Source organism: Nipponia nippon, unplaced genomic scaffold, assembly GCF_047370975.1.
Source record: "Nipponia nippon isolate SJK-2023a ecotype South Korea unplaced genomic scaffold, ASM4737097v1 scaffold_25, whole genome shotgun sequence".
Classification (NCBI taxonomy): Eukaryota; Metazoa; Chordata; class Aves; order Pelecaniformes; family Threskiornithidae; genus Nipponia; species Nipponia nippon.
The window spans coordinates 7486826-7509308 of NW_028262342.1; the positions used below are offsets into that span (position 1 = coordinate 7486826).

Sequence of the window (22483 nt, forward strand, 5' to 3'; positions counted from 1 at the left end):
CTGGAGCATGCTGGTTACTGCCGGGCCTCCTGCACAGGGCTGCCCGGTGAGGGCTCGGCGGCATGTGCCCGGCTCCGTTTCTGGTCCCTCCGGACTAGCCGCTCTGCCCGCGACACGCTCAGCGCCGCCTCCGGGGCTTTCCTCTCCGAGACACGTCCCCAGTTACAGCCACGACCCGCCTGACCCGGGAGGGTTCAGCGGGGGTTTCCCAGGGAGGCTGCCGTCCCCTCTGCCCTCACGTCTGCAGGCAGGACACAAGCTCCCCCCAGCCCGCGCAGCACAGACGCGGCCCCCTCTCCCTCCACAGCGGCGGGGGCCCCGGGGGAAGGCTTGGGCCTAGCAGCGGGTGCCTGTCAGCCGCGGCGGGGCAGCCTGCAGGTGCGGGGACAGGGTGGCCGTGACGCCGAGGGGGAACAGGGACCACGCGGGCTCCCCCGGCCGCTGGGGACCCGTCCGGGGGAGCCTGCGGCAGCCAGAAACCGTCGCCCGCCGCCATTTTGCGCCTCCATCCCCACGATCCCTACCCAGCATGTCTCGCGAGCACCGCCTACATTTCCCATGAGGCCCCGCGCCCGCCGGGGGTGGGGTGAGAGTGTCGGCCGCGCCCGCCAGGGGGCGCAGCGCCGCGCGGCGGGGCGGGGCGGGCTTGGGCCGTTGCCGTGGTGATGCGGTAACGACTTCCCGGCGGCGGCGATTGGCTGAGGGGCGTTGGGTATGCGGTGGCGTCAGGGCGGGCGCAGTGACGTGCGGGGGTGGGTGGTAGCTGGGGCGCCGGCGGCGGGGGGGGGCAGCGGCGGGCCGGGAGCGGGGCCGCCGTGGGAGGTGAGCGGTGCGAGGCCCGTGGGGAGGCGGGGGGCTCCGCGGCGTCGGTGGGGACACGGGGGGACGGGACACGCGGGGACAGGGGCACGGTGTGGCGCAGGGGGTCTGTGGGGGACAGGGGCGGGGGTATGGGGCATGTGGGTGGTAGGGGCGCAGGCGTGTGGGGCAGCGGGGATAGGGGTATGTGAGGGACAGGGGGTGTGGGACAGCAGGGGTGGGGTCTGTGGGGGACACGGGACACTGAAGGTGGGGGACAAGGTAGGAGGCAGGGTGGGGGGGGGCAGGCTGTGCTGCGGGATGGGGGTAACGAGGAGCAGGGGGGTGAGGCTGGGGACAGGGGCTCTCTGTGGGTGTGGGTTTGAGGAGATGGGGGTGCATGGGGGCTCTCTGAGGGCCCGGAGCTCTGGCGGCACGGGTCTGAGCATCGAAGAGGCAGGGAGGGACTTTGGGGGGGCAGTGATTTGGAGGAGGCGGGGAGGGTAGGGACACATCTGTGACTTGAGGGTGCAAGCTCTCATTCCTGCTTGGGAAATCAGGGAAGATGGAGGATGGGACATGGCCCAAACCGGGGAGGCTGGGGCAGAGGGACAGTCTGCCTTTCTTCTCTTCCAGGAGCGGGGTGGCACAGGGGGAATTGGCCTCTGGCTTTAGGGTACCAGTGAGGGGCACTGCTGGGGCTGGAAGGAGGAGAAGAAAGAGGGTCAGGATGGTCCATCTGTTGTGCATGGGGTGAGGGGTTGCTCGAGGAGAAAGGATCTGAAAGTTCTTTTCTCATCTGTCGTATCTCCACATTCTGCTCCTGCTTTCCCTGAGATCCCCGATAAAAGATGTTTACTTTTTGTGCCGTGCTTTTTCCACCTATAAAGTAGGAGTACTGCTGCCTTTATTAAATAGTGGCTCTAAAGCACTTGAGAGTTCTGCATGAGGTTGCTTGTCCTGCGCTGCGAACGCTCGTAGCCGAATGCAGGAAGGTGGTACCTGCATGCTGGCTGGGTTGAGTGTAACTCTTAATTAGCTTTAAAAGCACTTGTAAAAAGTCCTAGGTGAAAGGTAGGGGAGTATGCAGAAGTAGGTGGCAGGACCTTGAAGCAAGAGACCTAATTTTCTTTCACCTCCTGCTTCCCTCCTTTGTTTCGTTCTACCAACCTGTTACATTTTCTCCTTCCTTGTTGGCTAGCTCCAAGCTCTGCTATTATAATCAACAAGGATCCTGTTGTTACATTGAACTGTTCCTCCCCAGATGAGTTTTGACCTCCCCTTTTTTGTGTGGTCAAAAGGCATCCTGGCTTCATTATACTTCCAAAAGTTTGTGTGCACTGACTTCACCTCAAATGATGTTTAACAGTCCTATTTGTTTATGATCAGAGAGCCTCCAACCTATTTACAGAAACCAGTGAATTAAGGTTCAAAACCTATTTACGAAGTAGGTGTGTTTTAGTGTCCCTGGATGGAAAATCAAGGCACAGAGAGGAAAAGCAGCTGAAGATGCAGCTTGTCAGTGAAGCAGGAGAGAATACACACCCTCTGTGACGATGCCATCTATGCTTTTCCCAAAGCCTCTGTCTGTCATCGACTGCATTGTATCTGTGTGGCTTCAAACAGCGTCCTGGTGTAACTTATCCTTGGCCACCTTACCCTTCAACAGCTGTGCTTGGAGGCTTCTTGCACGTGAGGGACAATTGTGCTTGCAGGAAGGAATCAGTCTGTTGAGCCCCCTGTGAATGGGCCGTGGGTGGGCAGAAAGGCAAGCCGGCTTTGGACGTGCTGTAGGGTCCTGGCAATGTCCATTGTGGCGATGCAGAGGGATCTGAGCATGGAAAGAGGATGCAGCTGTGGCCACTCCATAAATTGGATTCCCAAGGCCAGTAGCAATGTTGATCTCTTGAACCAGTGACCTGCTGGTTGAGGCAGCCCATGTCCCGTTTCTCGTTTCTGCTCCGCTTGGCCCTCCTCCTGCTGTCTCTCTTCGTGCAAACTGCCTTGCTGCCTTCAGCGGAGAATCCCTTTCCCCTCCTGGTACAAACGTGCTCCAGGCTGTGCCGAGGTGGGAGTTTTCTATGTGACTTATCATGTGTCAGCCAGGGATGCAAGAGGAAGCTTTCAGGAGGGGTGTGCTGGCAGGTTCCCTCTGTGCCCTGCTGAGCTGGTGCAAGTATTGCCTTGTGTGTGATGATGACGCAGCATGCCCTGGCATTTAGCTATGAGCAGGACGACGTGAGCCAGTAATTTAGTTTTAATTCTTAGATCTCTGGCAGCAGCAACAGTAAAGCACTCTGATCTGCAATGAGAGAGAGCTCAGGGTGTGATTTGTGCGCTCCCGGGGTGTGATTCATGCCCTTGTTGACAGTGTCAACATTAATACTTTGTTACTGAATCAGGGACAGACTTTATTGCTGGAGATGAAGAAAGACCCCTCCTGATGTGCCAGTGGGGTTGTAATGACTTTATTATTGTTCCTCATCAGGAAGGTTAAAGAAAATCTTTGTCTGGAGTGTTTAGAAAAACTACCTTCCATTTCGGGAGGGAGGGGATGAGAAACCTGCTGTAGCTTTAGTGTCCTGCTGTGAAAGTGAAGTTACTGTGTGCAGTTTTATGGCCCCCACTAAAGCAGAGGGCTGGGCGCTGGATCTGTGCTCCTTCCCTCACCAGCTGACCTTCAGGCAGGCTTGTCTCAGCTCAGGTCTCAGCCCCCCTGCCTGTAAACTGAGGGCAATCGCTTTCTTCGAGGGTGGCTGTGATTTTTATATCGCTGACGACAAGAAAGAGCAATCCTGATGCAAATGATGCTCCAATGCAAGGGACTGGGGTTATTTTTTTCAATATCACACTCATGCCCTCCCCTGGATGTACCTGGGCTGCTTGGCAGCATAGGAAATACCCTCCCCACTCGTGCTAGTGTTCCAGGAGCCTCGGCTTTTTGGGGCAGGGGATTTGCTTTTTCTTCCTCTTCTGAGCAGCTGTAGCTCCTGGTGCCATGTCAGACCCGGGAGATGCAGGACAGCATGTGGCACTGGGTGGGATTCACACTCTGCCCTGAACTTGTCGGCTTGCCTGCCAAGCTGCCCCTCTTGGCGGGGGGCTGGCGATGCCAGGTTCATTGCCAGTGCTCAGCTGCCTTGCAAGTCATCCATGTTGGAGGTAGCAATATGAAACGGGGCTTTTCGATTAGGGTGGGAGGAGCAGCTAAGCTAGGGTAATATCGGGGAGGGTACATGGGTTCAAGTAGCATCATGTTCACAACATCTTTGTTGAATATGTTAGTCCAGTTAGTCTGCATAACTATGTCTAAAAATAGAACATATTTTCTCTAAGTCCTCTAGTTCAAAGCCTCAGAAGCCTTTTTTTTTTTTTCCCAGCGTTGGTCTCTTACTGCTCTCCTGAGCCTGAAATTTGTACAAGGCTATTTGCAAAGTTATCGGGAAAACCAAGAAGAGTGAATGAACTCTGTCGAATCCTTAAGTTTCAGCCACCCGAGAGGGAAGTTCATGAAAGTTGCAGTAACTTTCTGGCAGCCTCTTAAAGGTGGATTAAGCAAGCTGAGTAAACAAGCCACCTTATGGCCACCATAGACCTTTTTCTAGCATCAACTTCATGCCTTGTCATAAAAGCTCAGGGTCATTGGCCTGGGGCTGCGGGTGACAAAGCAAAGGTGACATCCTGATGCTCAAAGCCTGGTGTCAGGGTTTGGGGCCGTCTCTGTTGGGACACCCAATGGTTTGCTCTACCTCCTGGTTTGCAGGACCCCAGGGGAGATGGCTGCAGACACCATGCGGCGGCTGCTCCCCTGCCTTCCCACAGCATGAGAGGAGTCACCTCAGCCTATGGTTTCAGCATGCGGTAGAGGGAGTGTTTGTTTAAATTTCAGAGCTGTCGCTGGATCCAGCCCAGTTCTCCCAGTGGCATAAATATCTGGCCTTCAGCACAGCCGTGGAAATTCGTGTTGTGTTCTCTTGCAGATTACTTCGGTTTTCAGCTCTTCGTGCTGACATGGTAACTGAACGGTGGCTTTCAGCGACAGGCAGACAGGGACAGCTGCTCTGGAGAGGTAACCCTTCTCTTTCGCACGCGGGCAATCTACCAAAGCACTTATCATATGTATGTTTTTAAAAACTTGGGATAGGGAAGAGCCTAGGAAGTGTGGCTTGCTTTCAGCAAGTTTCACTTTTGTCTACAAGCTTAAACTTCCTTAAATTTCTTTTTAAATTTAAATTCTATGCCTTATTTTTGTTCAGTTTCTGAATACAATCTTTATGGATTATGCTTAGGAGTAAGCTCTGAGTATCATGGTCTAATCCTGTTCTTCTAAGCTGACTGTTACCTTCAAAGTATAGGAACATAATATTTTATTATTTCACTGATTTTTTTTTTCAATTTTTTTTTTTTACAACTGAAATTGGCTCTTCTAGATTGGGGAGCACACATGAGATCAGGGACCGTACTTGGGTAAACAATCACCTAACGATCCAGACACGTGATCTGGCAGCAGTGCCGATACCGTCTATTGCTATGTAACTGCCTTACTCGGACAAAGCTGAGCAGGTTACAGCCGAGCTGGGACAGGGGTTTTGAGGAGGTGGTCAACACAGCCTGGGGGGGGACATTGTCCGGCCTGCAGACCTCTGAAGTGATGCCTGAAAGTCTTCCCTGCGGTCACCCTGCACCCAGATGCTGCATGTAGCTTCTGTGGTTCATGTGGTTGTCTGTGCATAGGGAGTGGATTTATTTTTGCCTCAACACACATCTAAGGTGTTTAGCTGGACAGAGACGTGGTTTTCTGTGTCAAGTTTGTGCAACTGCTGTGCTGTCCCTGTTCTGGCATTCATGACATGGGCTTCCAAGGATCTTCGCAGCATGCGGAGAGGATTTTGTAATGAGCCGCATGAGGCTTTGCTGATCAGATGAGCATTGTTGTACAAAATTGCTTACTGATGTTAATGATCTCCATCTCTCTAGCCTGTTGCCTGTTGACAAATATGTATTTTTGTACAGTACATCTTGTTGCCTTTCGGGGAATATTTCATCTGTGGCTATTGAATTATGAACTGGAAATCTGCAAATGTTCATAGAGACCGAGGAATTAGCACGACAAGAGACTCTTGGGCTCCTTCATGCAAATGATTTTTTAATTGCATGCAATGATGTTACAGTGCTTATGCCTGAGAGGTTGTTTGCTGCCAGAACCCAGCCTGGCTTGCCCTGACTATGAACTTTTAGAGATATTGGTTTATTTTGTGATTTGTATTGGCTCCCTTGCTTTATAGCAGGAACAACTGCCCTTGCTGATACCCACAGATTTGTCCGGCTGTGTAGCTACTTTCTCATCAGGCACTGCAGAGCAATTTCTGCCTTTCTAGAAGTGTCACTGTTCAGATATACACTGCTTGTCGCTGGTGCAGTAATTTTGGAGACTCTGCAAAAGTCTAGACAAGCAGAAGTGATTTCCATAGTGAGTACAAATAAGATTTTTCTGCAGAACTAATTTCTTTTTTTTTATTTTATACTCTGAAATGCACTTGCATTGGCAGAATGCCTAGGAAATTACTTTCCCAAAGCAGCGTTTGTAGTGGAACAATTGATGCCCATATGACTTAGCCAAGAGCCTGTGAACATCTGAGATCATTCGGGTCAGGTCTTTCAAACTGGCTTTGCAAAGGGCTCCGACGTACAAGTGTGTGTCAGGGTGCTTCCCTGGGGATCCCTGTGGACAGGTTCTGCTTGAAAGTGTGGGTTTTGCAGAGGCTGTGGTTTGCAAGGGAATCCTGACCAGGGAGGAGATAGCAGGATGAAAGCATAAGCCAGAAACACAAACATTTCTCATGGTGCTGGGTCAAGCCAGAGCATCTCTCTAAGGCTTGTGGATAGCAACAGACAGATAATGTCTGTGCTAACCAGAATCATTGCCCTCATGTTGCATTTTCTGGTTTGCCCTGGTCTCGAAACTGGAACTTGGAATAGCAAAAAACAGAACATGCACATTCAGCCTCGTAAGAGAGATGTGGAATGGAGACAGGGAACAGCTCTGGTGGTTTAAAAGGGCAGATGAGCTTTCCTACCTGAGCTGATATGGAAGCATTTCTTTGATGGTCTGTTAAGACAAACTTTACAGTGAACCATACTACTGCCTAATGAATGTCTCATTAGGAAAGGCTTTGTCAGGCCAAAGAGAGGATGGGTGAGGTGGCTTCAAAATAAGCAGTGTTTTGTGCAGTCACCTCGGTGATGGGAACCTAAGCTCAAATCCCTATCCTGCCTGACATTTTACAAACATTTTTTTTAATGCAACTCTTGATTTCATCTTAAGGCAAATCTGGAATATTTCTGACAATGCCCAAATCTACTTTTCACCTTTAAGTTGATTATATAGATTCTGCTAGAGCTGTTGGACCTTGAAAGCTGTCAACCCCACGAGGGCTGATGGTCAGAGACCCACGTCTCTGCAAAAAATCTGTGGGTTCTCATGTCCGTGGGGTAGGTGTTATGTTGTGGGACTTAGAGACACGGGGGTCTCTGGAAAAGGGTTGTTGGTGAGCGTGAGCTTGGGGCTGGGGCTGGTGGAGCCCGCTGAGCTCCCAGCAGCTGGCTGTGTCGGGAAGTGGTAGTCACTGGCTCGCTGTGTACCTCTGCTGCTCTCTCCGTACCCCCAAGACAGTGCCAAAGACATGAGGATGTTATGAAAGGTGCTAATGGTTTGCTCGAGCGTTTTGTTTTCTAGGGGTTGAGGTGGAAATCCAAATGGTCAGAGCACACTGCAGTCCTCTAATTGGCAGAGGAGTCTTGGCAGGATCATGCTGACGTGATCGCTGCTCATATCGCTGCTGAAAACGCAGGGAAACCTCTGTTCCTACAGTTGGCTCTTGCTGTGTGAATATGGCCAAAAATAGTAAGGAAACATCATTCCCCTCTAGTTCCCTAAGAGGGTGTTGAACTACTTTGTGTAACAAAGTTATTGTAATGTTGTCTGGAGTTTTCTGTACAGACATGTATGCAGTCAAACTCAGACTCCCTCTTTTTTCCTGCTCTCTGGTTGAAATGGAGATGCAGCGAACATGGTGATTTGTTCTAACCATTTTGGTGCGTACGTTCCCAGGCCCTGCTGAATCATCTGAACTTGTGCCTGGACATAATCACTCACTGTCAGCTGTGTCCTGGGATCAGAGCGGCACGGCTGGTGCCCAGGATATTTTGCTAAGGTCTACAAAACCGGTAGCACTTTTCTGGGAGTACAAGTGTAAGCATAACAAAACTTACAGGCCGGTGGATTTTTTTTTTTCCTGGTTAGCCCATGGGATCTAAAATCTCAGTTGCTGCAAAGAAGGGAAGGCTCGCTACTGTTTTTGTGGGCATTTTCCTGGATCTGGGAGCACTGGCAGCCTAGCAGTAAAACTTAATGGCCTACTGAGTGTTTGGCTCCAGATGGCAGGCTGCACGCAAGTGTGCATGATCCAGAGCGATGCATTGGCCTGCTGCTACTTTTCTACCCCTCATTGCTTTTCTGGGGAGCTGATTGCCCTGTGCAAAGCAGGGGTTAAGCTTGCTGGTGTCCCAGGGACATTGAGGCTTTTGGGAGAACTAAGATGTGTCCTGGTGCACACAGCGCTGCCAAATGACGGCCTTACTCACTGCCACCAGTGCTCCTGTTTGCAGTGACAGCTTGTTCTGCTTGCTGCTTTCCTGGTTTTCCATTTAAATGCTGCTCTGAGCCTGTAACACCCTGTGCCGACCGTTTGCCTTGGGAAGTGTTGTTGCTGTTCCCATGTGGTTCCTCCTTCATCAGCCCTGTTCTATAATTACTGACGTTCCTGAAACCAGATCCTTCCACGTGTCCTGCTCACGTTCGGGAGGACAAGGGGTCTGTAAGTAAACTGAGTGCCCTGGAGTAATGTGCAGGAGGATTTCACGAGTTTTGGAAAGCATCAGCTTACAGTGGGTCAGTGGGTTCTCTGAGCCGCCAACCTCCTCGCCTTTGGGATGGTAAAGGAAAGGGGAATATGTCCCAGACAGCTTCTCTGGCACTTGCAGAGAAGAAGCAGGAATGGGAAAGCTAGCACTTGTGGAGCAGTGGCAGAGGCTGCTGGAGGAGCATAAACAGGAGATGCCAGGCTGGGCAGCGGGTGCCTACTGTGGGTTCAGTCCCCTGCAGACATTTAACCATCTGAGCAGCCCCATGCAAGCTGTTCTGTGCCTCTCGCCCAGCAGCATGTACGCTAGGCTTGCAGCCGTGTTCCCAAACCATTGCCACAGCTTTGCGGCCACCTCTGCTGTGCCCTGGGGCACAGTGGGGATGATCCTCTCTCCTTACCAGACTTAATGATCTTCTCAAATGGCAACACTTCTGTGCCATTTCCAGCTCTGAGAAGTCCCAGTGGTGTCACCTTTCTGGTAGCTGCTTGTTTCCTGGCTGTGGTCCTTGTTGCAGCAGGTCAGACCCATGTGCCTCTCCTGCCCCTGGGTGCTCTGGGCTGTCCTGAGTTGACAGCAAAACACAAACATCAGGCAGCAATTGCCAGGATGAGACATGCCGGTTTGTTTGCTGAAAGTAATCCTGGAAACTCTTCATATAGGAATGTACAGAGGGAAAAGATGGTCACAAGCAGTGTGGTGTGCTGACCTGGGGTTGGGGAGGCCAGACTTGCGAGCGTGACTGCAAACAGGTGTCAAAATCCGTAATACAGGAATAAACAATGACATTTGGCACTGATGTATTCCTCTGTGCTTCCAAAACATGCCGTCTCCATGAGCTAATGTAGCAAGGAAAGGATCAGGAAGGAAGCACTGTAAAAGTCCTGGGTTTGGTTTTTGGGGTTTTGGTTGGAGGTTTTGTTTTTTGTTTTTTTTTTATGATGAAGGAAATGGAAGTATGGGGGTTGACAGGATTTGCTGAAGGTCATGAAGCAGGACTTCAGATAAGAGCTAACAACTGCTCAGCTCTTTGCTGCCTGCCCTGCTGTTACCCGTTCTGCAAGAGGTAGCTTCAGAGCATGGCTCATCAGAGGCTGAAGAGGGCAGGGAATCTCTCTGCTGGAAAAGTGTGTAGGGATGATTCCTGTAGAAGCATTAACTCTCTCCCAGTATCTGCCATCTCAAGATTTCGGAGTACATCTGATGCATGCTTGGAGCTGTTGGAGCCAGGGACGTCTGCAGCTCCTGGAGGATGAATTGAAAGAGAACAGCAGCCTGGCAGAACGCCCCCTTTGCACATGGTTGTGAGTTCATTGCCCAAAGTCTGATTTTTGCACTATCTCTTGCTCTCTGAAGAAACCCAGCCCAGGCGAGAAAGCAGGAAGTTCCTTTTGGAGCAAAATACCGTTACCTGGTTTCGGGGACAGCACCAATTGTGGTACAAAAAGAGAAGAATCTGGCGAGTCTTGTAACCTTTTTAACTTCTTTTGCTTTTTTTTTCCCCCCTCAGTGCCCAGGAAGTGAGTGAGTTAAAACATGCGGTAGATGGGTGATTCATTTTGGCAAGCCTGGCTGCTCAAGGCAAGCAAGGGAATCTCCTGCACCCTCTGTCACATGTTCCTGAGTAATTAGCAGCCACACAGCAATAGCAGCTCTAGCAGCACCCTGCTGCTTAGCCAGCTGGGCTCATACTTGGTGAAACACAGGTAGCCTGCACAGAGCAGCATTGGAGAGAAGATCACAGGACTGGACTGGGGCATGGTACAACATCTGAGCAGCTGTTTCAAGGGGAAAATCTGGCCCTGAGTGTCAGTGCTGGCCAGGCCTATGTGGAAGGGCTCTTCCTTGCTAGCTCTAGTAGTTTATTTCTGCATGTAGCCTGCCTTGCAGCCAAGATTTTGAGTAAGGGAGGAAGCACTTGGGTAGAAAGTGCTGCTGAGATCTCATTAGCTAATGAGTGGGTGTGTTGATTTTTCAGGAACAAAAACAAACATGTTTTCAATGTTTGTGTCTCCTGTTTTGTGCACTTAGTTACCTTTCCTGTATTGCAGCATCTGCTTAGCTCTTACTCGGCTTTTATTAGTAGTAGCTGACGTGTAGGAGGAGGAACAGAAACTGGTACTTGATCAGCAGATGTCAGAATCAGTGAAACAACCCAAGGGACATCTGCAAATGATGGCCAACAAGCGGCAATCACTTTTTTTTATGGATTCAGTTCAGTGTTTGTTTGTGGATTCAATATGTGTTGCACATCACAAAGCACTGCTGTACAGTGGGCTGAGTTCTCATCTCGCCTATTCCAAAAGGATTCACTTCTGTTAACTGTGAATTTGGCTAATATTTTTGTCCAGAGGAATAAAAACGCAAGCCAGAAGCACTCCCACAGTAAATTGGTTTCCTTTCTCAATTCCTGGTGACCTCTTTTACAGTAACTTGAACAACCACGTTGAGCAGATCAACTCTGATTTGGCCTTTGGGAGGTTTGGACCCTTTTTTGGCATTTTGCTTTGCCTGGAAACCCCCGTCTTCCAGGGAGGGATCTTGTGTGGTGATGCTCCAGACTGCAATGGGGACTTGGTCAATCCCATCTGCATAAATGTATTAGAAGCAAATGTATGTTCTTCTGGAGGGAAATGGGGGCGGGCATCCTCGCTTCACCCCTGTGAGCACGCTGGAATTACCTCTTGTTTGAGCTCACCACCAGTGAAACTACACCTGGTTTAAAGATGAGGTCCTTCTAATTACGAGCACTTCCTCGATCTTATTTTGTGGCTGTCTGGCGGCCAGTGCCTGGGTGTCTGCGTTGAATCACACATCCCCTTCTTGTGACACTTCACTCTGTGTGCGGGACTTGAACACTGGTGAGAAACTGGGCTTCTCTGTCACATCGTCCCACCACCCTTCCTGCACACGGACTGTGGGGAAACAGGCGCTTCCTCAACAGTTTGTCAGCTTCTGCTTCTCTGAACTTGGCTCCAAGGTTTACATGCTAATCAGTGGTGAAGAGTGCTCAGGCCAAAAGGGTATAGGCTGCAGGTTGATGTACAGGAGGCTTGGATCTTGGTCGGCTCCAGAGAAGTACTGCCTTCTTGCAGGGGGTCCACGCTGAAGATTTGTCTACTTTTAACTTTTGTTCTTGTTTTTTTTCCCCCTCTCATTATGCCATGTCTCTTCCACTCATTCCTGCCATACGGTTTAGCTTGGCATAGACGCCAGCTCCTGCTTCTAGTAAAGATAAACCTGTTGCCCGTGCTGTTTGCATCATGGGAGCGGGGCAGCCAGCAGGCATCTGCCCAAGCCCAGAGCCAGCAAACAATCCCACCCTCTGCCAGCTGCAGGCTCCCAGGAGGGAGGCTGCTGTCTCAGCCAGGGTTATCGAAGCTCTTTGGAACAGGGATTGAGGCAAGGGCAGAGTAAGTCACGAGATGCTTGCTGTCTCGCTTGTTCCCATCCTGTGGGAAGAGGAGGGGAAACAGCTTTGCCGGGTTTTTTGGAGAAGCTTAGGAAGGAATTCACAGTCCCCGTCCTTGTTTCCGTACTCTCTTTCCATTGCTGCCCTGTGACAGCTGCCAAACAGAAAAAGGGGGTGGCTATACCAGGCAGGAATCTCTGCCCTTCTTCCTGCAGCTTGAAGCTTGTGTGCTGTGCTCCGGCAGGTGGCTTTTTAGCCAAGGGGAGCAGACCATGTTATCCTTCCTCTGGCTCTGCCTGCTTGGCAGCTGGATGTGGAGGCGCCAAACGGATGGAGAGGTCCTGGGGTTGAGATGGGCCCTTTGGCCATCCTCTGCCATCCATGCAGCCATCCCTGGTGCCATTCCACAAAGATGCAGGGCCGCTACAACCCTGCCCTTGGCCGTGCTGGCAGGGCAGGTCCCTCCTCATGCTCAGAGGGACAGAGTTCAGACAAACTTCTCAGGAGCTCCAGCTTCCCAGGATACCCCACTCTGAACCACGGAGCTCACAGGGGAATGGAGGAGCATGTGTGAAACCTTGGCAAATCTCCACGGTCTCTGCGTGCTGCCACAACACTGCCCCCAGCCCAGAGGGGAGGGCTGGAGGTCCGTATCTCTCCAGGGGCCCTGCTGAGCCAGCTTGCTCCATGCTGGGGTGCACAGGCACGGCCTGTGCCCTGCCTTTCATCTGGGTGGCAGCTGCCTTGGCCTTTCATCTGCTGAAGGTAGGGGGTGCACCCTCCTGTGTGAAATCAATCCCTTTTTCCCCCTCCTCTCCCTCTATCTCTGTTGTTTAGAAAATAGGGGAATGGCTAAGGGAAAGGCAGGTGTGCAAACAGCTCTTGCAGCTTCCCTCTGCCCAGGCCCCTGTACTTTTGGCCTGCAAGGAGATGTTAAAACAGTGCATTCAGAGCCTTCTGGTAAAAGTTTTTCTCTCTCTGGCTCTCCAGCCACTCTTGAAGGGTGGGATCTGAGTCCTTATCCTTCCCATAATGCCTGCGTGCACATGGGGAGCCTTAGCTGGAGCCTGACATTGCTGTCTGCACATCTCGCCCTCTGCTTTCCCCCTTCTCAGGGCTGCATGCCCATCTCTAGCCAGACCAACTCCAAGCACAGTTTTGGGGTTGCTTTGGTGGGTTTTGGGGAGCAAGCTGCGTGTCACAGACTCGCTGCCATCCCAGCAGTACACATCCCTGAGTAGACCCAGCAGATGGAGGACAGCATGCCAGGGATGCAGCTGAAGCAATGTGTCCATGTTATTCCAATGGCAATGTGCCGTGAGGCATCTGGGGCCAAGCAGAGGGCTCCGTCTGCACTGAGTTTAAAGCAAGTGGCCTGTGCTGGATGACAGAGACAAAGAGCTAATAAGAAGCTCATTAAGCTTCTGCTGGATATATTTTCCATTGTAGATTGGTTTCTCCTGCCACAAACTTCCCCCAGTAACTGCTGTTCCAGGCAGAAGTGTTTTCCTGATGCTTGTACATTCAGTTATATATAGCCTTCAAAACGATCAAGCTCGTTACCCTCCATCTCCAATGAATAGGTTTTCCTGCCTGTGTGCCATGTCGCACCGTGCGGGATGTGTGAGAGGAGGCCAAGGATAACACAGCCCTTCAATGGTCCCTTAGTGCTCTTGCAGAGAGGCATGGGAAGGGAGCGCTCTACCCTTGTCTAAGCACCCGTCTGCCTGCTCCTGCTGCAAAGGAGAGCAGGGCGGTCGTGCTTGCTCATTGCCTCTAACGTACCTCTGCTTGAAACAAAGCCATCTGTCCTGCAGTCTGAATTTGCAGCGTGGAGAGGAAAAGCAAAGCCCCCTTGCCTGCGGGAGACCCAGGCTTCAGTGCAGCACTGGCTCCAGGGGGTGACTGGTGTCCTGGCTTTGTGACGTGTTTGCATTCAACCTCCCGCTTTCAGGCTTTGTCCTGTCCCTTGGCTGCTTGCTTGATCTTGCAGGAAGCTCTGACCTTGCTTGGCGCTGATGGCTTTCCAGCAAATCCAAGGGAGCTAGCTGCAGCTCAAGTTCAAGGTGCTGGGCATGAGGGTCTGCTGCAGGAGGGAAAATGAGCCCAGGGAGTCCTGGGTCACTGCTGCCCTCCTCCAGCAAGCCCTGTGCTGTGGCGTGGGCTAGACCATCCTATTGCTTGGGGGTTGCCCTTGTACGAGTCCCCTGCAAGCAGCTTGCTCACTTCACTCTAATGCAGGCTTGAGGGTGCTGCATCAGTTTAACTTGTGCCTGCATTTGCTTTGAGGTTTTCCTGGTGGAAGCTGGATTTCAGTGGCTTTTCTGATAGATATTTCTCCATTTAAAAATAGCTCCTTTAAGGAAGTGGATGCAACTCTACATAGACTGGGCTTGAGATACTAATTACTCAAGCAAGAGTAAGTTTAGGAGTCAAGGTAAATGAGCGCCAGGATGTTGCAGCGTGAGCTGGACGCTCGGGTGAGATTAAGCATGGTTAGGAGGGAGGTGGGAATGGCTCTGCGATGGTCACAGTACTGAGGATGCATCGCTTGCATGGCTTGAGCTTTTTGTGGGCTGTTTGGGACGGATTAAGGCAAACAAGGAGCGGAAGTGTGTGGCAGGGAGGACGGGGCTGTTCCTCCCACAGGAAACCCAGAATTAAGACACTAGCTGGATTGTGCGGCCATCGCGATCATGCCGCTGGACCCCGTGGCTGAGCACGGCCCAGCAGCTGCGTGGAGCAACAGCAACACGTTCAACGCAGCAGCTCTTGGCAGAGGAGCCAGGGCCAGTTACAACGCGACGAGTGACAATAAACACCAATTCTGTAACCGGCAGTGCTGTAATGGGAAGGAGCATGAGTGCAGGGGCTGGCAGGAAGCCTTGCAGATGGCTCGCACAGGCCAGGGGCTTTCGGCCACTGCCTGCTGCCACACGGAGCCCTGCTCCCCCAGCATCTCCCACCCAGGGCATGGAGCCACTGTGTCCTGATCAGCCACTGCCCTTGATGTGAGCTCTGCCTTGGCTGGGTGGGGATGGAGGGTGAAGCCAGACCTACCTTAATTTTCTTTCTGGTGGTGTTGGCTCTGTCAAACCCTGGCCTTGGCTACCACTGTGACATCCCAGGGTGCTAGCGGCTCTGGGGAACATTGTCTGAGGCAGTGTTTCTGTTATGGGACTTGGAAGCAGGGGAGGCCAGGTCCCTGGGTGGCATCTGGGCTGGTTTGTGATCTGGGCTCTGTCTGCTGGGCTTTAAATATGATTTCAGTGAGCTTTTGCTTCCTTGAGTCTTACAGAGCATTTATACCAGAGTGCAAAGTGACCGGCCCTGGGTTCTACTTGTCTCCCTGGATAAGGAGAGAAAGAAGAGCAGGACTAGTGTGGTTACACACCGCCGTGCTGCTGAGATGCTCTGTGTTCAGAGCTGACATGGCACATTTCTCCCTCTGTCCCGCAGGCTAGCAGGAACAGCCTGGTAGGGTCCATCTTGGGTAGACGCGGATGATGCCAGAGCTATGACAGGGATTGCAGTCTTGGCACTGAGGGGTGATCAATTATGGAACAACTACAGGAGGAAGTACCTGAGGTCAGGGAAGAGGAGGAGGAAGAGGAAGAGGCAGTGATGGTGGCAAGTGGACCCTCAGACCCAAGCGGAGGACCAGACAGCTCGCTGCCTTCGAGCAGCTACACAGGTGGGTGGAGCCGTGGGAGCTCGTCTGTCCCTGGAGCATCCAGGCATCCACATCCTCTGGGCAGTGTGCTCAGCTACAAAGGGCAGAGGACCTGCCCGTGAATGGAGTTTGGCTTGTTTTAATCTCTTCCCTTTGTGAAATAATGCATCAAGAGCTCAGTTATGGAGAGGCTTATTTCTTCCGCTGCAGTCACTGCACAGCTGTTGGCAGCGGGTTGGGAGATGGAAATTAAAAGGTAACATTGTGCCCCAGATGGGAGGACTCTCAGGGTGCCTGAGAATGCTTCCTGGCTGCTTCATGAAGTCTTCAGGGCAAACTGATTGTAGGAACTGGAGGAGAAGGTTTGTTGCTGCTGAAGAGGCTCCTCCAGAGCCCCAGGCGTTCCAGCTGGGCAGCCCTGTGCCAGCTGCCTGCCAACTGGGGATTGTAAAATTTGCTGGTTGGGTTCCATTGCCTAGACATGAATGCCAGAGGGAAGAAATCAGCATTGATGTGGAGCCTCTCAGCTGCTGGGCACACTGGGGGCACTCTTGGTTCTGTGCATGGCATCTGCCTGCAGCCAGTGCCTGATATCAGAGGTTAACTGCCCAGATGCAATGCCAGTGGCAGGCTGGGACAGTGCTGGAAATCCCTTGTCAGCCCCATGGCTGGAGGAGTTCGACGCTATGCTGGGCTTGCAGCTACTACGTGAAAGGACATATCCCTTTGCATGTTTGCAGACCTTTCGCAGAGCTCCTCTCCCTCCCTGTCAGACCAACTGCAGATGGGCTGCGAGGAGGCGGCCTTGGGAGCACTGAACGTGGAGTGCAGGGTCTGCGGAGACAAAGCCTCGGGATTTCACTACGGCGTGCATGCCTGCGAGGGCTGCAAGGTACGTACACCCTGGGGAGGGCTGGGTTCAGCAATGCCAAGCAGAGATTAAACCCCAGGGAGCACGCAATCTCTTAAACAAGCAGGTTTGCAGCAAAGCAGGGATGCAGGATTGAGTGATTGTAAAAAAATAATTTGCAACCTGTCTAGAGAGTGTGGAGTATAGAGGCAGGCACGCAAATACTGTCCTGGGGGAGGCAGCTGAGATACATATGGCCCAAATCTTGCCCCATCGTGTTTTATTTTGTAAGGTAAATCAGTCTGTCTCCATGGGGACCCTGACTTTGCTGTTAAAGATGCTTTCTGTGCTGCAGATCAGCAGTGAGCTGTGCGTTCATCTGCCTGGGATCACTGACCACAGCTTGGATCTGCCTCTCAAATTCTCTCCCCCACAGCAGATGCCAGCGGGGCTGCATTAGCGGCCCAGGTCCTGCCAGACATTCCTGCAGGCTGGGGCGGGCCCGCAGCTTGTTCCTCCATCCCTCCCTGCTGGCTGCCTGCAGTATCACACACGCAGTATCCGCCACCGGACTGTGGGCTGCCCTCCACGGTTCCTCCTCTGCAGCCCCCTTCTCCCACCACACGACTTCTTCTTGAGATAGAGACTGTGTTTGTGTCAGAGACCCAGGGCTCCTCCTCCCCACCCGGCTGAACCCCCATGAGGCTCCTGGGGATAATAAACTAGCCTGGTCCCAAACCACAGGTGCTAATACTGCTGTTCCCTTGTCCCCCTGCTCCGCGCCCCCCTCTGTGCCACCTGCCTGCAGGGTTTCTTCCGCCGGACAATCCGCATGAAGCTGGAGTACGAGAAGTGTGAGCGGAGCTGCAAGATTCAGAAGAAGAACCGGAACAAGTGCCAGTACTGCCGCTTCCAGAAATGCCTCTCGCTGGGCATGTCACATAACGGTAAGCGTCACCACTATCCACAGGCCTGGCTGGCTGGGTGCCACAGGGCCACCTGCCCTTCTGTGAAGGGTTTGCATGGGGAGGCTGTATGTAGCTTGCTTTATCCTGTGGCTTTCTTCTTGCTAGGGGATCATCTTTCAAAACCAATGCTTTGAGCCTTTGACTCTTCATCCCCTTCTGAGTGAGAAGGGGCTGTTCATTCCCACCACGCAGGCTGGCTGTTGGCACATGGTTGTCCCTTACGGGTTGACCCAGAGGGAACTGGACACACAGATTGCTCTTCTGTGCTGGGATTTTTAAACTTCAGGTGTAACCGTCTTGTTCCTGGCCAAGCAAAGGTGTTTATGTGGGGAGCAGAGTTTTTGCAAGAGCACAAAGGAGTGGGGATGGGAGCTTAGTGTGAGGTTGTGTTGGCAAGGGCAGCAGTAATGGCTGGTTCATGAAGGTGTTGATGCCAGAGGAGCTGCAGCCCTGGAGGAGCATCGTGTTGCGTAGCTGCAGGTGTTCACCAGCAGACCTCTGTCTGCGGTGGCAAAGCAGACTGCTGCCTCCCTGGACGCATCTCCTGGGATCATCCCCAGTGTCCTGACCCGCCAGTTTTGCCCCCCCCCCGACAGCAATCCGCTTTGGCCGCATGCCGGAGGCAGAGAAGAGGAAGCTGGTGGCAGGACTGACGGCAAGTGAGATCAGCTGCCAGAACCCGCAGGTGGCTGACCTGAAAGCTTTCTCCAAGCACATCTACAACGCCTACCTGAAAAACTTCAACATGACCAAAAAGAAGGCGAGAGGTATCTTGACCGGGAAGGCCAGCAGCACCCCAGTAAGTTTCCTCCGCGGGGCAGGTGGGGTTGGCCATGAAACAACACGGGAGGCTGTTCTCTGGGAGATGCTGCACATCTCCCTCCTGCTGTAGCTGTTCCACATGCACCAGTTCCCACCTGCAGTCAGGTGGATTCTACACATCCTGCCCCTCGCTGGGAAAATTCCCATTGCTCTTCAGACTTGTGCTGTTGTGGGTGGGTGCAGATTGCCCAGGCACTGACAGGCAGACAAATGTGAGTGTCCTTGGCAGAGCTGGTATCTTGAGTCCCCGCGGCAGGTTCCTAACTGCTTGCTTCTTTGTCAAGCAGCCTTTTGTGATCCACGACATGGACACCTTGTGGCAGGCGGAAAAGGGGCTGGTCTGGAAACAGCTAGTGAACGGCATTCCTCCCTACAAGGAGATCGGGGTGCACGTCTTCTACCGCTGCCAGTGCACCACAGTGGAGACTGTGAGGGAGCTCACGGAGTTCGCCAAGAGCATCCCCAGCTTCATAGGCCTCTACTTGAACGACCAAGTGACTCTGCTGAAGTACGGGGTGCATGAGGCCATCTTTGCTATGCTGGCTTCTATAATGAACAAGGATGGGCTGTTGGTGGCTAATGGGAACGGCTTCGTGACCCGCGAGTTCCTGCGCAGCCTGCGCAAGCCTTTCAATGAGATCATGGAGCCCAAATTCGAGTTTGCTGTGAAATTCAATGCGCTGGAGCTGGATGACAGTGACCTGTCTCTGTTTGTGGCTGCCATTATCCTGTGCGGAGGTGAGCAGGTGCTTTTGGCCGTGCGACTCTCGGGAAGAGTCCTCCTGTACTTAGAGGTGGTTGGGGCTGGGCTGGGGGGGCTGAGCTGAAGCTGGCCCTGAGATCAGCCAGGGGTATCTTAGGAGGACAAGAGAAGAACTGAACAGTTCCAAAACCAAAGCTTCTTTGTGGCGGTGACGCCTAGCAAGCTTGGACCAAGAACAAGGAGCGTAGAAGTGGCATCTCCTTGTAGGCTGCTGTGGGATATGTTGTCCAAGGGCACATTTCTCCCCTTGTCTAGTTGATGACGTTGGAGTCACGGTGGGTGGGTTTCAGTCCCCGTCTCCCTTTCCCCAAGAGAAGCATGTGCTTTGGGGGGCTACACCATAACACTACAGCTACCGTGGTTCCTCTCCACAGACCGTCCTGGCCTGATGAATGTGAAGCAGGTGGAGGAGATCCAAGACAACATCCTGCGAGCGCTGGAGTTTCACCTGCAGTCCAACCACCCAGATGCCCAGTACCTCTTCCCCAAGCTGCTGCAGAAGATGGCCGACCTGCGGCAGCTGGTGACGGAGCATGCCCAGCTGGTGCAGAAGATCAAGAAGACGGAGACAGAGACGTCTCTGCACCCGCTTCTGCAGGAGATCTACAAGGACATGTACTAAGGACCTGTTATTTATGAGAACGAAGCCATGGATTCCTATCAAGACTCTTTGTACAGAAACAAAGAAAACCTTTTCCCATGTCTTCCATTTCTTCTACTGGAAACTCTTTTCTACATGACCCTGACATACGGTACATAGGGCTAGATGCCATAAAATTTTGCAGCCACCACCTGCTAGGCCAGGGCTTCCGTTAACACACACTAACAAATTTACAAAGGCAAATCATAAGCTACTGTTTCCGTTACTACGGCCCAGCTCTTCAGCTGCTCTCTGGGGCCTCTGGAGCAGCCGGCCGGTTTACATGGCCCAGACGGTGGGTTCCTGTGGCAGCTTGGGAACAGTGGGGGATGCTCTGGTCATTAGGAGACCCAAGCGTGGTGCGGGTATCCAGTGGGGCCAGCAACAGCATTTACAGCGTGTCTTTCTTTTCTTTTTTATATTGCACTCCGAAGACGTAGTCCTGAGCCGTAAAGTCTAGGACAGTGTAACGAAAGGATGTTTCTGTCTTTCCCAAAGAAAAGCCAGAGTATTTGCAGATGGGTAGGGCTGTCCTAGCAGAGACCCTCAGCTGCAGCCCCCCCTCGCTGTGCGGCGTATTCCTGTCTCCCAGAGGGATTGTGTGATCTCTGCCTTCCCCTGAGTGCTGTGTGGGAGCCCTTGCTCCTGGTACCCCTGTTTCAGAGGAAGCCTGCCCCTCGGCACCTCAGTATGAGAGACGAAGGGATGGGAGGTGGAAGGGAAAGGGTTTGACTCATAAAAATTCACCTTCAGAGCAGAGGCCAGAATCTGTTTGCTTCCCCAGGCTTTTCTGCGCAGATATGAATTACCAAAAAGGTCTGTGCAGGGCCAGGGGCAGGCCTAGGACTGGTCGGGTTTAGGTGGCAGGGCTTGCAGCTTGTCCTGCAGCTCCCTTCCCAAGCCCCGGGGGGGCTCTGGGGGTTTTGCAGGGCAGTGTGAGCAGCAGAGGCTCCCTGGCAGCATGGCTCCTGTGAGCACCGGAGCAAACAAAGCTTTCAGCAATGCCAGCAAGTGGAAAGCAAAGCCACGGCCAGCCCACAGTGCTCATGATGCTGAAAGGGCATTGACCTGTCTGTTAACTGCCCTGCTTCAGTTTCCCCTCTGTGAAAGGGAGCTGGATTGTCACCTGCTCTCTGCTTGGAAGGGGAGCACAAGGATTAATTAGTGCATTGGTTGCAAAGAGCTTTGCAGCTGTAAAACACAGTATAAATGCCAAGTATTTATAAAAGGGGAGGGAGCAGGAGCTTCCTGGCAAGCACAGCCGGGTCAGGGAAGCTGCCGTGCCCTCCTCTGCTGCCATCCCGAGTGCAGGGACAGCTCCAGGCTTCAAGGTCTGCCTAAACCCAGAGCCATTCTAGGACTTCACCTCACAACTTGCAGCCGCAGTGAAATGCCACAGTGCTGCCTGTGCCCGGGATGGGACCCCTGCATGGGGGGGCTGCCTCACCTGGGCTCTGGGAGAGAGGACGGACACGGGAAGGGCTCGGTCCCCTCTCAGAATGATGGTGTCTGACCTAAGAAGCAGCACTTACCCATCTGCAGCTCATGGTCCCGTGTGTCCCAGGCAGCCTTCTTAAAATATTAATATTCCCAAGGAGGGGTTGTGGGAGCAAATTAGTCAGTTTTATTTTCCTCTTCTTCAGGGTAGCAGATTTCCCTGGTGCAATAATTCCTTTAAAACACAAAGGGGAAGAATGCTGGGCTTCCTCTCCATGTCAGAGGGCTGGCTGGTCTCGAACCTGCCCCTGCTGCCACCCTCCGGCTCCTTTCCCTGCCTCAGTTTCCCTGCCCTCTGCCTGCCCAGCCCTTTCCCCTCCCTACCTCGCAGGTGTATTATAAATTACCATTTCTAAAGCACTTTGAAGCCCTCTTGGGGAAGGCGCCAGTGTGTGCTGGAAGGAGCCTGGGGGATTTGCCCTTCCCAAAGCCCCCAGTGGCATTCCCCACCATGGCCAGCATGCAGGACTTGTGTACTCATCACCTGGGGAACTTTTTGCTCTTCCCTCCTCAACAGTGTAACAACCCTCAAACTGAAATGTATATTTTTGCTAGAAGTACAAACCTCCAAGTGTTTTTAATAATATAAATAGTGTCCACAAACTGACTTGACTTTAAATAAATCTGAACTAAATATTTAAGAACCTCTTAGTGTCCATCCTTTCTTTGTGGGATTTCTCTCAGCCCCTGGGTTGCTGCTGTTGGAAGGGTTTCCAGCAGAGGTGATGGGATTTTCTGGATTTTCTGTGATTTCCAGGGATTTGGCATGATTGCTGGGTGTCCATGATTCCCAGGTCTTGTAGCTGCTGTGGTTTTCCTGTCTGCATTTCCCATCAAACATAAAAGCAATGAGAGGTGGTCGTGAGCGGGGTCCCAGCCTCAGAGCCAAGCACTCGTTGCCCCAAATCTTGGCCGTGGCCCTTGCTGTGGGGTGAAGCTGGGCAATGAGCTGAGCCTGGCCATAGCCACCCCATGGATATCCGGCCATGTGCTGGCACCGGGCTCTGCTCTTGGCCGGGTCTGAACACCCGAGAGTTTGCAGGGAGCAGCTCCAGACCCCCCACTCTTCCCGCTCCCCCCTCTGTTCGAGGGCCCCCGGGAGAAGCCGTACCGTTGCCCCCAGCCTTGCCCAGGCAG

General features: G+C 52.7%; 1 protein-coding gene across 4 annotated transcripts; it reads left to right on the plus strand.

Moving 5' to 3' along the window:
• Positions 1-774: 774 nt before the first annotated feature.
• Positions 775-21984, plus strand: PPARD (peroxisome proliferator activated receptor delta). 4 transcript variants are annotated; one of them, XM_087761916.1, is made up of 8 exons: positions 775-822; positions 4779-4867; positions 15593-15827; positions 16547-16698; positions 17465-17603; positions 18221-18423; positions 18731-19184; positions 19584-21984. In XM_087761916.1, the coding sequence occupies exons 3-8, from the start codon at positions 15692-15694 to the stop codon at positions 19829-19831; spliced, it is 1332 nt and encodes a 443-aa protein (XP_087618042.1). In that variant the 5' UTR covers positions 775-822; positions 4779-4867; positions 15593-15691; the 3' UTR covers positions 19832-21984. The 4 variants fall into 4 exon arrangements, with proteins under 4 accessions (XP_087618042.1, XP_087618043.1, XP_087618044.1 ...); XM_087761917.1 differs by having other exon boundaries at positions 18734-19184; XM_087761918.1 differs by having other exon boundaries at positions 805-822; positions 15707-15827.
• The last annotated feature ends 499 nt before the right edge of the window (positions 21985-22483 follow it).

Excerpts from the sequence above, each read along its gene's own strand:
- PPARD (XM_087761916.1), top strand. The coding sequence starts at position 15,692 with ATGGAACAACTACAGGAGGAAGTACCTGAGGTCAGGGAAGAGGAGGAG. Across the intron at positions 15,828-16,546 it reads GCCTTCGAGCAGCTACACAG|ACCTTTCGCAGAGCTCCTCT; the intron begins GTGGGTGGAGCC and ends GCATGTTTGCAG. Across the intron at positions 18,424-18,730 it reads GGAAGGCCAGCAGCACCCCA|CAGCCTTTTGTGATCCACGA; the intron begins GTAAGTTTCCTC and ends TTCTTTGTCAAG.